Source organism: Gracilinanus agilis, chromosome 2 (genome assembly GCF_016433145.1).
Source record: "Gracilinanus agilis isolate LMUSP501 chromosome 2, AgileGrace, whole genome shotgun sequence".
NCBI lineage: Eukaryota > Metazoa > Chordata > Mammalia > Didelphimorphia > Didelphidae > Gracilinanus > Gracilinanus agilis.
In genome coordinates, this window is record NC_058131.1 from 78501474 (window position 1) to 78514415 (window position 12942).

Genomic DNA, 12942 nt, shown 5'->3' on the forward strand with positions numbered 1-12942 from the left:
GCTGCTAGTAGAGAAGTCCATTATGTTCGATTTTGCCACAGTGTTTCAGACTCTGTGTACAATGTTCTCCTGGTTCTGCTCCTTTCACTCTGCATCAGTTCCTGGAGGTCTTTCCAGTTCACATGGAATTCCTCCAGTTTCAGCACAATAGTATCACCATCAGATACCACAATTTGTTCAACCATTCCCCAATTAATGGACACCCTCTCATTTTCCAGTTTTTTGCCACCACAAAGAGTGCAGCTAGGAATATTTTTGTGCATGTATTTTCCCTGTTATCTCTTTGGGGGTACAAACGCAACAGTGGTATGACTGGATCAAAGGTCAGGTAGTCTTTTAAAGCCCTTTGGGCATAGTCCAAACTGCCCTCCAGAATGGTTGGATCAATTCACAGCTCCACCAACAGTGCATGAATGTCCCAATTTTGGCACATCCCCTCCAACATTTATTACTTTACTTTGCTGTCATATTGGCCAATCTGCTAGGTGTGTACCTCAGAATTGTTTTGATTTGCATTTCTCTAATTATAAGAGATTTAGAACACTTTCTCATGTGCTTATTGATAATTTTGATTTCTTTATCTGAAAACTGCTTATTCATGTCCCTTGCCCATTTATCAATTGGGGAATGTGAGCCAAGTAATTTTGCTGCATTAGGAGAACTGATTTCTATTTTGACAAGAGCCATTTGGACAGAAAGGGAACTTGGATGAATAGGACTAAGATAAAGGATTTGTCCAAGGTTGCTCAGATGCTGGGATTTGAATTCAGATCATCTGACAACAAATCTATTATGCTTTATTTTTCCCTCTCAATTAGGTAAGTTATTTTAAAGGAACAACTACTGGCATCAGGATTCCTGAAAATGGAGAAGTAGGCAAAGAAACTAAAAGCTAACTCATGTCCTCCATGGTTTAAGAATTCATTTACACACACACACACACACACACACACACACACACACACACACACACACACACACAGTGGGAGAGACTTGACTTAGTAGCAAATTCAGAGCAGCAGACTTATAGGCTTTAGTAGCTAAGATAAATAGACTGATAAGAACTAATTCCCACTTAGGGTACATTAATAATAGCCTTGAAGGAAGTAATAGTTCTGCTGTAGCCAATCAGTTAAAAAGCCTTCATTAAGCATCAACTCTATGGCAGGTACTATGCTAAGGGCTGGAAATACAAAGAAAGCCAAAAGACCAAACACTCGAGCTCACATGAAGATCACATGGGGGAAACAACATGCAGACAACTCTGTTGAAACAAACTTTATGCCAGACAAATTGTAAATAATCAGTAGAAGGACAACACTAGAACTAAGTGGGGAGAAAGATCAGGAAAGACTTCTCATAGAAAAAGGAATTTTAGCTAGAGCTTGAAAAAAGCTTGGGAACCTTCATGGCAGAAATAAGAAGGGATAGTATTCAATACAATTGAAAATGCTCAGATTTGGAGATGGGGTATTTTATGTGAAGAAGCCAGTGTCCCTGGCCCACAGAGTATATTGGGAATGGGAGAGGGTATAAGATATCAAAAGACTTAGAAGGCAGTAGGGGGCCAGGTTGTGAATGATTCTAATTACCAAACAGAAGATTTTATATTTGATCCTAGAAATAATAGGGAACCACTGGAATTTATTCAATGAAAAGGTGATGTGGCCAACTTTGTGCCATAGAAAGCTTAGTTTGATAGTTGAGTGGAAGGTGGAATGGAGTGAAGTTGGTTGGTATTAGCAGGCTATTGCAATAAATCAGGTATGAAGTGATGAGGGTTTACAACAGGGTGGCAGTAATGTCAGAGGAGAGGAGACATTTGCAAAATACAATGGAATACTTCACAAATTTGCTGACCCTTGGCACTGATCAGACACATCTGGAATATTGTGTTTGGTTCTTTGTATCATATTTTAAGAAAGATACTGACAAGCTGGAGAATGTTCAGAAGATGGTGAACAGAATGCTGAGAAACTGGAAATCGTGTCATGAGAGCATTGGTTGAAAGAACTGGGAAGGTTTATCCTGAAAAGGAGAAGATATAGGGTAGATATAATTGATAGCTGTCTTCAAATATCTTCAGAGTTGTAATGTGAAAGAGGAATTTGACTTGTTGATGTTGGCTCCAGAGGGTAAACTTAGAGCAGCAAGGGGAAATTATATGAAAATGAATTTTGAATGAATAAAATGAATAAAATAAAAAAAGGACTACCCAATAATGGAGGAGACTTAGGGAGCTCTCCATCACTAGAAGCCTTTAAATGGATACAAATATTGCTGAAAATGTTTTGAAAAGGTTTCTGCTTCAGATGTGGATTAGGAGAGAGGCCCTCTGGAATACCCTTCCCATTCTTAATCATTTTTCACCAACACAATAAATAAAGGCAGTATGGTACAGTGGCTAAAGACTTCAGGAAGATCAGTTTCAAAATCTAGTTTCGAGTCTCACCTTTGATACCTAGTGGCTGCCAAGATTCAGAGGCTCAGAAAACTTAGAAAAGACTAAATATTAATTGCTGATCTGTATTGGCAGGGGGAATTTCCTTGCCAGAAGTTCCCTAGTCCAATAGAATCACAGTATCAGATTTTAAAAAATACAAATTAAAATATGAAATAACATCAAAAAAGTCCAATAGGTGATGTGACAGATTAAACAAGGGAGTGGTTATTTCCATATGGGCTTATCAGGAAGCCTAGATGAGAGAAGTAGCATTTGAAAGCTTGTTAAACACTTAAAAAATACATTTTATTAATACTTTTTTCCTTCATTTTAGTCATTTCTCAGCCTCATCCAGACTGAACCCTCCCTTATAACAAAAACAATTGAGTAAAATTATCCAACATAGAAATTTCATCTGATAGTTTATTATATTCTAGTAGTTTCCCATCTTTCCATTTTGAGAGAGGAAATATGGTTTATTATATCTTCAGGATTTCACTGATTTTTTTCCATTGTTCAGAATTTAACTTCCTTACATTGAGTTCTTTCATTTTTTCTCTTGATTCTTCTTATTTTTGCTTTCTATCTATTCATACAAATCTTTCTGCATTTCTCTAAATTCCTCTTTTTCATCATTTGTTTTCTGTACACATTCCATTTCCTTCATGTAGCATCATTTTTTCCGGCCATTTCCCAGATAATGGTCACCTGCTTTGTTTTTAGGTTTTTGCTACCACAAAAAGAGCTATTATGAATATTTTAGGATATATGGACCTTTCTACCCTTGTTACATCTTTGCGGGGTACATTTCCAGTCTTTGTCAGGCCAAAGAGTATGGACACCTTAGTCACTTTCCTTGCATTCATTCCAAATTGAAATCCTGAACAGTGGGGTGACTTTAGAGCTCCATCAACATTATGTCAATATACTATAGAGTAAAGTAAGCAGAACCAGGAAAAAACTCTGTACACAATAAATGCAACCCAAATGGAATAAATAGGAAGGGAAACTTAACAATGTGTTATTAGTCACCGAGCCTGGCCCCAGCGAAGAAGTGAGGAAATGTACCTCCTTCCCTCCTTTCTCTGCAAAGGTGTGCTAACTTGGTGTGGATCCTTGCCTATGCTATTAGATCTGCTGGATTTGGTTTGTTTTGCTTTACTCTTTTATCTGATTCTTTAGTGCAAAGGATGTCTTAAGGGTAGGGGAAAGGATAGGGATCTCTTTGGAAATGAAGATGAGGGAGAATAATCAGAAGTGTGCCCCACAGCTTCTATAGCACTGACTGTTCTCATTTTTTCATCTTTGTCCAGTCTGTATAGAATGAGTTGAAGTCTGGGAATTGCTTTGATTTTCATTTTTCTTTCACTGTTAATGACTTGGAGCATGTTTTCATATGGTCATTTATTTGCAGATTTTTTCTTTGAATACTGTTTATCCTTTGACTACTTATAGGATGGTTAAAAACTCATCAGGCAGAGGTGGGCATTCTAGGTAATCAATCAATAAATATTTATTAAGCATCTACTATGTGCTAGGTACTATGCTAAGCACGAGGGATATTAAAAAAGAGGTGTGGGGGCAGCTGAGTGGCTTAAGTGAATTGAGAGCCAGGCCTAGAGACAGGAGGTCCTAGGTTCTGTTCTGACCTCAGATATTTTCCAGCTGTTTGACCCTGGGCGAGTCACTTGACCCCCATTGCCTACCCTTACCACTCTTTTGCCTTGGAGCCAATACACAGTATTGATTCCAAGATGGAAGTGAGGGTTTAAAAAAAAAAAAAGAGGCAAAAGATAGTCCTTGCCCTTGAGGAGTTCATAATCTAGAGACAATTTGAAAACAAATATATACAAAACAAGCCAATTCCAAGATAAATAGGAAGTAATTATCAAAGGGAAGGCATAAGAATTAAGAGATGTTCAGAAAGACTTTCCAGTAAAAGATAGGATTTTAGTTGCAACTTAAAAACACACACACACACACACACACACACACACACACACGAAAACTGTACAGATTGGAATGAGCAGTTGGGCAGGAGCTAGTATAAGAACAACACGTATAGTTCAGTATGGCTAGCATTCCTTGTGGAAAGTAGAAGAATATGAGATTTAAACATAGGAAGAGACGAATTGATACTAATGGTTCTTATTCTAAAATTTTCAATTCCAAGTCAGGGACAAAGCAGATTAATGAAACTTTTAATAAGGAGTCAGATTCATCTCCTTTGCTAACCTAATGCAAAATACCATATTTTGGCAGCAGGATTGGGTAGTGGAAAGACCAGTGACATGAGGGGTGAATACATGGGTTTCAGACTTACCATAGCTTTACTTCAACCCTTTCCCTCTAACTCTTTCTTGTTTTGTTTTGTTTTTTTAACTTTACCTGTAAAATGAAGGTGTGAGAGAAGACAGAGTACCTTCTAGTTTTGATATTGTATTCGGAGAGCCTTTCCAGATCTGACATCTTATTTTGTATATTCTGAGGTTCTGTTCAGCTCTTGACATTCTGCATCCAATTTTCTGACATTTCAGCAGAGATGAGGAAATTACACTTCTCATCTGATTTTGCCACTAATATGATGACCTGCAATTAATACAATAAGCAAGGATTGCTTCCAGCAGTTGATTTCAGTGGAAATATGTCCTCCTCGATTTGTGACACAAGCTCCAAAATAGAAACAGTGATAGTGTTTTTAAATGCATGTTCAGTGTTAAGAAATTGGATTTATATTTATGTGCTCTCGATTGTACATATTCTATATGTGTACAATGTTCCTTAAATAATTTTGATTTTTTTTTAAACTCAATTTCTATCTTAGTAACAACAATAAGACAGAAGGGCAAGGGCTAGGCAAGTAGGGTTAAGTGACTTTCCCAGGATAACATAGCTAGGAATTGTCTGAGGCCAGATTTGAACCCGCATACATCCTCCCCACTCTGGGCCAGAAGCTCTATCCACTCTACCACCTAGCCACCCCTACATCTAGATCACCAGAACTGATGTTGTTTAGTCATGTCTGACTCTCTGTGACCTCATTTGGAGTTTTCTTGGCAGCGATACTAGAGTTGGTTTGCCATTTCCTTCTCCAGCTCTTTTGAAAAGAAACTGAGGCAAAACAAGGTAAAGTAACTTGCCTAGAATCATACGCCTAGCAAGTGTCTGAGGTCAGATTGAATTCATATCTTCCAGACTTCAGGCCCAGTGCTCTAACCACTGGTCTAGTTAATCTAGCTGCCTAAATTAATTTAGAATTTTTAAAAAATCATACAATAAACTTATCTTCATGTGCCTATATTCCTCAGTAAGTAGACCAAATTCTAGTAAATAAATACAAGTAATTAATATACATTTAATTCAGCAAACCATTATGAAACACCTCATGTATGCAGAACATTGTGCTAGGCTTTGTGGGGGATAGTTGACTTTGAACACAGTCCCTATCCTTATGCAATTTATAGTCTAGTACAGTGTTGGGCAAACTACAGTCTGCAGACCAGATGTGGCCCCCTGAAATGTTCTATCAGCTGCACGACATTATTCCTAATCTGATGATGCAATGAGTAGGATACAATACAATAAAATTTCAAAAGAGTTGCCTTAGAAACAGACCGACAGATGAGCATTTCCTTTCCTTTGGCCCCCTCTTTAAAAAGTTAGCCCATCACTGATCTAGTAGGAAAATGTGAAACAGTTGCAGGTCATTTTAACACACAATTAATTCAGAAGGGAAGGACAAACAAAATGCTGCTGAATGGCCTAAGAAAAGAACAATAACTTAATCAGAAAAAACTTCATGAAGTCTTGGTAGTGATGGCATCTGAGCTGAGCCTTGAAGGATAGAATGGCAACAGGTTAAAATATGGTGAAGGAATAAATTCTAGACATAGACATCAGTGTGAACAAAGATCCAGAGATGAAAAATTATGGTGTAGGGGCAGTTAGGTAGCTCAGTGGATAGAGAGCCAGGCCAGGAGATGGATTTAAATTTGGCCTCGGACACTTCCTAGCTAAGTGACTTTGGGCAAGTCACTTAACTCCCATTGCCTACCCCTTATCACTCTTCTGCTTTGGAACCAATACACAGTATTGATTCTAAGATGGAAGGTAAAGGTTTTAAAATTAAAATTGAAAACATTAATTAAATTAAATTAAAATTAAAATAAAAACAGTATTCTGAGGAATCTATAGGCTTCATTAAAGTGCTCAAGGGGTCCAAGTCACAAAAAAGGTGAAGAACCCTTGGAGTAGCATGTACCTTAAGTGGAAGGAAATATTTTGAGCCAAGTATGCAAAATAATTTGTAATCTGATTTGGATAGGGTGCAGGGCACCTAAAGGTGATAACTGGGAAATTGAAGTGGGAAAATTTACTCCCATAAGGAGAATGTTTTTTATTTAGTAGGCCACAGGGAGACATTCAGCAGAGTGCTGAAGGACAGTGATATAATCAGGCTTGGGAATTAGAAGAAAAATATCTGTGGACTGGATTTTTGTTAACAAGGCAGTGTGTTAGATAGGCCGGAGGTTGGGAGAGAGCGGAGGCCCCAAGACCTGTGAAAGGTAGGGATGGGGGCTGGCACTAAGGTGTTCCATCAATGTCTAATGCAATGATTTTCATTTTCAGGGTCAGGCTGTTGCTCAGCTCTGCTCAACCATCCCCAACGTTACAGTCTTTGGAACTGCTTCTTCCTTCAAGCATGAAGCCATCAAAGATTCAGTCACCCACCTCTTTGACAGAAACGTTGATTATGTGCAAGAAGTTAAAAGGTAGGGCATTAACCCCCAAGATTGCCTGGCGGTATCCATCTGACCTGGCTAGTGGAACCATGAAAATTGCAGAGGGGAGGACTCCATTTTGGGATATTTTGAGCTTGTCAATTCTCGAGCTGTTTCAGGAATCTCTTCTAAATGGGTTTTAATAACTGGGCACATTTTCTCACTGTGTACAGATGGTTACAATCAGGTCAATAAACATTTAAGTGCTGAGTGCAATATACAATGCTTCTTGACCTTCTCATCTCTAGCCTTTCCTTCTAACCCATTCTACATTCCACTTCTTTGTTCTAAAAATTCCTAATGGTTCTCCAATGCTTGTTGAATAAATCCACACTCTTCAACATGGCACTCAAGCTCCTCCACCATCTGGTACCATCCTGCCTCCCCAGCCTGATCTACATCTGCATCTTCCCTGTATGTACTTAATGCCCAGCTAAACAGAATTTTATCCTTATCATGAACGTGGCCCAGGTTTTCCTGTCTCTCTCTGCTTTTGCCTGTATTCTTTCCTATGCTGGAAGATCTTTTCTCTTTTTTTAAAAACATTTTATTTTTTTAATGTTCAAAGATTTTTATTTTAAGTATTTTATCTGTGCTATTCCAATGCCTCCATGTAGCACCAAAATGACTTTTCTGTTGTTATTTTTATTTCGTATATATACCACAATATGTAACATCAATGTAATATGTATGATTTGTTATAAAATATGTAATAAATAATAAATACATATCCAAGAGAAACAATTTTTCACATTAGTTACACTCAAAAATCTCTTATTCTTTTCCCCTCCTCTTCTTCCAACCCTCCCTGCTCCCCAAAAAAGTCTTCTTAAGGTCTTCTTAATTTCTGCTCCTCTATATCTTTTATCCTTGATGTTCCTCCTCCTTCCTGCAAATTCTAGCTTAATTGCCACTTCTTTTTTTCTTTTTTTCTCTTTTTTTTTGTTCTTATCTTCTGCCTTAGAATCAATACTGTGTATTGAATCCAAGGCAAAAGAGTGACAAGGACTAGGTATTGGGGGTTAAGTGACTTGCCCAGGATCACACAGCTAAGAAGTGTCTGAGGCCAAATTTGAACCCAGAACCTCCCACCTCTAGGCCTGACTCTCAGTCCACTGAGCCATCTACCTGTTCCTTTAAATGCCACTTTTAAGACTTCCCTTATCCATTCATCTGTAAATTAGTTCTTGGAGCACTTTAATTGATGCAATTGTTACATCCTAATATGTTTTATATTTAGCTCTGTCAGTGTCTTATCATCCCAATTAGAACAGAAGCTTTTGGGAGGTATGGGTGGTATTTCAGTTATCTTTGTACTTCCCTTAGATCTGAGGACCAGCTTCTGCACATACATGAATATTTCAAAAAAGATCTTTGATTTTTCTCTGCGTCTGCATCCTCTGCTAATGAAAACTGTGATCCCTCATTCTTTAGTAGAGAGTACTCATGAGTTGCTCTGATCAAAATTTCATCTGCTGGCAACCCATTTTCTGGCAACAAGCCTTTCTACTCCAGGCTAGTTTGATCTTTGAACAGTATGCCCACACTCAGCTCCTTTCCATTTTGTTAGGGCCTGCCAGAAATTACTCCCCACTGGGATTATCATAAAGAGCCAGGGACCTCTTTGTCCCATGAGAAGAACTAGAAGGATGCTTTAGTGATGCTTAATAAATTTTGGATGAGTGGACCCTTTGGAAATTGATCCCAGAATGAACTGGAAAGCTCCAGGTTGTAGCTGATTAATGATAACAGCTGATCATGTCTTCATTTTCACGTAGTGGAGTGACGTAATGAGGTCAAAGTTTAGGGAAGATTAAATACCTGGCAGTTTGTACAGATTGGATGGGGAGGGTATGGAGGATGCCTGTAATGGGGAGCCCAGAGATCCCTGTTATCGGGATCCAGATATGAGGATATGAGGGCAGAGACTAGGGTAGAGATGGAGAGGAGAGGATATAAAAGACATGTTGGAAGAAAAGTTTATAAGACTTGAAATGTAGTGAACACAGAGACCAAAGCAGAGTAAGAAAAGAGTCAAGAGATTTGGGGATTGGATGATTGCTAGAATGATAGTGACACTAACCAAAACAGGGAATTAATGGAAGAACTCATTTTGGGGGGAGTATGATGTAGTCAGTTTGGGGCATGCTAAGTCTGAAGAAGCAGGGAGATCCTAAGAGTGAGCTCCTTATACACAGAGATGAGATCCTGACTTACTTAGCTTTGTATCTCCTATTGGCCTGATCATTGTTTAGTCATTTTAGATGGATGAATTGTCCCTTGGCTTTTGTAAATTAAGACTGGAGCTCTGGAGGGAGGTTGAGGCTGAAGATTTAGTTTGGGGAGTAATCACCATAATCAGCACTGGATGATAATGGGAGCCTTGAGCCATGATGAGCTCAGTGAGGAAGAATGGGTAACAGGAGGAGAACAGAAAAACCAGAGACCAAGCTATAACTGAAAGACATAACAAACAGAAATAAATTCCCTAGTAAAAGGATGGCAGTCTTTTAAAGACAGTTTTATTAGAGCCCTAAAGTAATTACTACAGAGGGAAATTTACAATAGAGCATTTCCCAGAACCCTCTCAAAAAATTGGAGGTAAAGCAGTACAAAAGAAAAAAGGGGAAGGAGAAACAGACCAAAGTAGAAAGGAGAAATAGAGGGAAAAGAGAAATGGAGAGAGTAGAACAGGGAGAAGAGAGCCTAGAGAAAATAAGAGAAAAGAGAAACAAAAGATGAGAGAAAAAAGGAGGATCAAGAAGTAGGGCAAATAGGGAAATCCACACGCACCCACATCTTAGAACTAAAGAACTGTCTGCATTTCACATCCATGTTTTTTAAATGCCGCGCATGTTTAGAGCCTTGTACTTGGGATACAAAAACTAAATTCAATTTACTACAATTCAACAACTATTATTTAAGTACCTACTATGTGCCAGGCAATATACTAGGTATTAGGGTTAGTAGAGCCTGAATCAGGGATTTCACTGGTTTACGGAACTCTTGGTTAGGAAAACTTCTAACAATGGAGGTAGCATCTTCTCTAGAACTCAGCATTTTAGAGAGTTACCTAGCGAGGTAAGGTGATCTGCCATGGGATCCCTCAGCCATTGTGTGTCAGGGACAGGACTTGAACCAAAGCATTCCTGGCTGGGAGACTCTCTCCAAATAGATATTGCTGCTATAGTGCCGTGATTTGGGGCAATCCTGAAAGACTTATGGGGAATGCTATCCTCCTCCTGAGAAAGAACTGTTGGAATTGTCTTCATGTCATTTTGTTCATGGTTTTATTTTGGGGTTTTGGTTATGTATGAATGTGCCCTTTCAACAATGACCAATATGGAAGTGTGTTTTGCATGATAAAAATAAAATAAATAAACAACCAAATAGCTGCAGCTATATTGCAGCAGTGTTGGAGTTACAAAGACAAAAAAGAAACCATTGTGCATTTGAGGAACTTTCATTCTCCTGGGAGGATACAATATGTGCACAAAAAAGCATACAAAAATGATACAGAATGAATACTAAGTAATCTTGACAGTTAATCAAGAGTTGCCTCTTTTTTTACCTTCCGTCTTAGATTTGATACTGAGTATCAATTTTAAGGCAGAAATGCCATAAGGGCTAGGTAACGAGGGTTAAATGACTTGTCTAGAGACACACTAGGCAGTGTCTGAGGTATTTGAACACAGGTCCGCCTCACTCCAGGCCTAGTTCTCTGTCATATGCTGTGCTATGTGGCTGCCCCCAGACAGGCCTCTTTTTTAAAATATAATTTTATTTATTTATTTTTTAAACCCTTACCTTCTGCCTTTAAGCCAAGGCAGAACAGTGAGTGGTAACGGCAAGGCAATTGGGGTTAAATGACTTGCCCAGGGTCACTACAGAGATTTGAACCCAGGATGATCTGTCTCTAGGCCTGGCTCTCAATCCACTGAGCCACTCAGCTGCCCCCTATAATTTTATTTTAAAAATACTTTTCCGTGGTTACATGATTCATGTTCTCTCCCTCCCCTCTTCCCTCCTCCCTCCCAGAGTTGACCAGCAATTCCACTGGGTTACACACGTATTATCACTTAAAACCTATTTCCAAATTATTTATTTTTGTAATAGAGTAACATTTTGAAACCAAAACTCCAGTCTCTGTGTACAATGTTCTCCTGGTTCTGCTCCTTTCACTCTGCATCAGTTCCTGGAGGTCATTCTATTTCACTTGGAATTGCTCCAGTTTGTTATTCCTTTGAGCACAATAATATTCCATCACCAGCATATACCACAATTTGTTCAGCCATTCCTCAATCAGTGGACATCCCCTCATTTTCCAAATTTTTTTGTCACTATAAAGAGTGTGGCTATAAATATTTTTGTATACATGTTTTTTCCTTATTATCTCTTTGGGGTACAAACCCAGCAGTGGTATGGCTGGATCAAAGGGCAAGCATTCTTTTAAAGCTCTTTGGGCATAGATTCAAATTGCCTTCCAGAATGGTTAGGTATCACAGCTCCACCAACAATGCATTAGTGTCCCAATTTTGCCACATCTCCTCTAATATATATTATTTTCCTTTACTGTCATATTGGTCATATATGGGGAACAATGAATAGTCCCTTATGGTTGACCCTAGAGGGTGTGACAGAGTAATATGGGATCATCCTGAACAGATAGTCTGGAACCAAATTATGTAAAGCTTTTAATGGCAAAAAAGAGTTTGTATTTAGTCCTGGGAGCAATAGGGAAGTCCTGGAATTTCTTTAACAGAGCCAAAGGACTAGTGTTAGGAATGTCAGTTTGGTAACTGTATAAAGGATAAATTGGAGAGAGGAGATCCTGGGTACAGGCAGACCAGTTATAAATTATTGCAATTGATCAAAACAACTCTGAGGTACCACTTTATACCTAGAAGAGTGGCCAATATGACAGTAAAGGAAAAGAATAAATGTTGGAGATGTGGCAAAATTGGGACACTAATGCACTGCTGGTGGAGTTGTGAATTGATCCAACCATTCTGGAGAACAATTTGGAATCATGCCCAAAAGGCCTTAAAAGAATGATCCAGCAATACCACTACTAGGTTTATATTCCAAAGAGATAAAATCTGGGCAAGGATGTGTTTGTACAAAAATATTTATAGCTGCTCTGTTTTGTGGTGGCAAAAAAATGGAAAATGAAGGAATGTCCCTCGATTGGGGAACGGCTGAGCAAATTGTGGTATATGATGGTTATGGAATACTATTGTGCTATAAGGAATGATGAATTAATAGGTTTCTATGAGAGCTGGAAAGGCCTACATGATGAGAAACGAAATAAGAAGAACCAGGAGAATATTGTACACAGAAACTATAACATTGTGGGATGATCAAATGGAATTGACTTTGCTACTAATAGCAATGCAATGATCCAAGACAATTCTGTGGGACTTAAGAGAAAGAATTCTATCCACATCAAGAGAAAGAATCATGGGAATAGAAAGCTAGAAGAAAACATAATTTATCACTTGTTTATATGGGTATGTGATTTGGGGTTTTGGTTTTAAAGGATTACTTTTTACAAAAATGAATAATATAGAAATGGGTTCAAGTGATAATATATATACGTATAACTCAGTAGAATTGCTTGTCAACTCCAGGAGGAAGAAGGAATGAGGAGAAGGAGAAAACATAAATCAGGTAAGCTTGGAAATTTAAAAAAAAAAAAAAATATATATATATATATAT

The 12942-nt window shown here is 38.3% G+C and overlaps 1 protein-coding gene across 1 annotated transcript in view; it reads left to right on the top strand.

Annotated features, from left to right (window-relative positions):
• Nucleotides 1–12942, top strand: part of VAT1L (vesicle amine transport 1 like) — a 149077-nt gene that overhangs the window by 61952 nt on the left and 74183 nt on the right. Inside the window, exon 4 of the mRNA XM_044660617.1 lies at nt 7073–7215. Within this exon, the coding sequence (XP_044516552.1) occupies nt 7073–7215 (143 nt within the window). The remainder of the gene's footprint in view (nt 1–7072; nt 7216–12942) is intronic.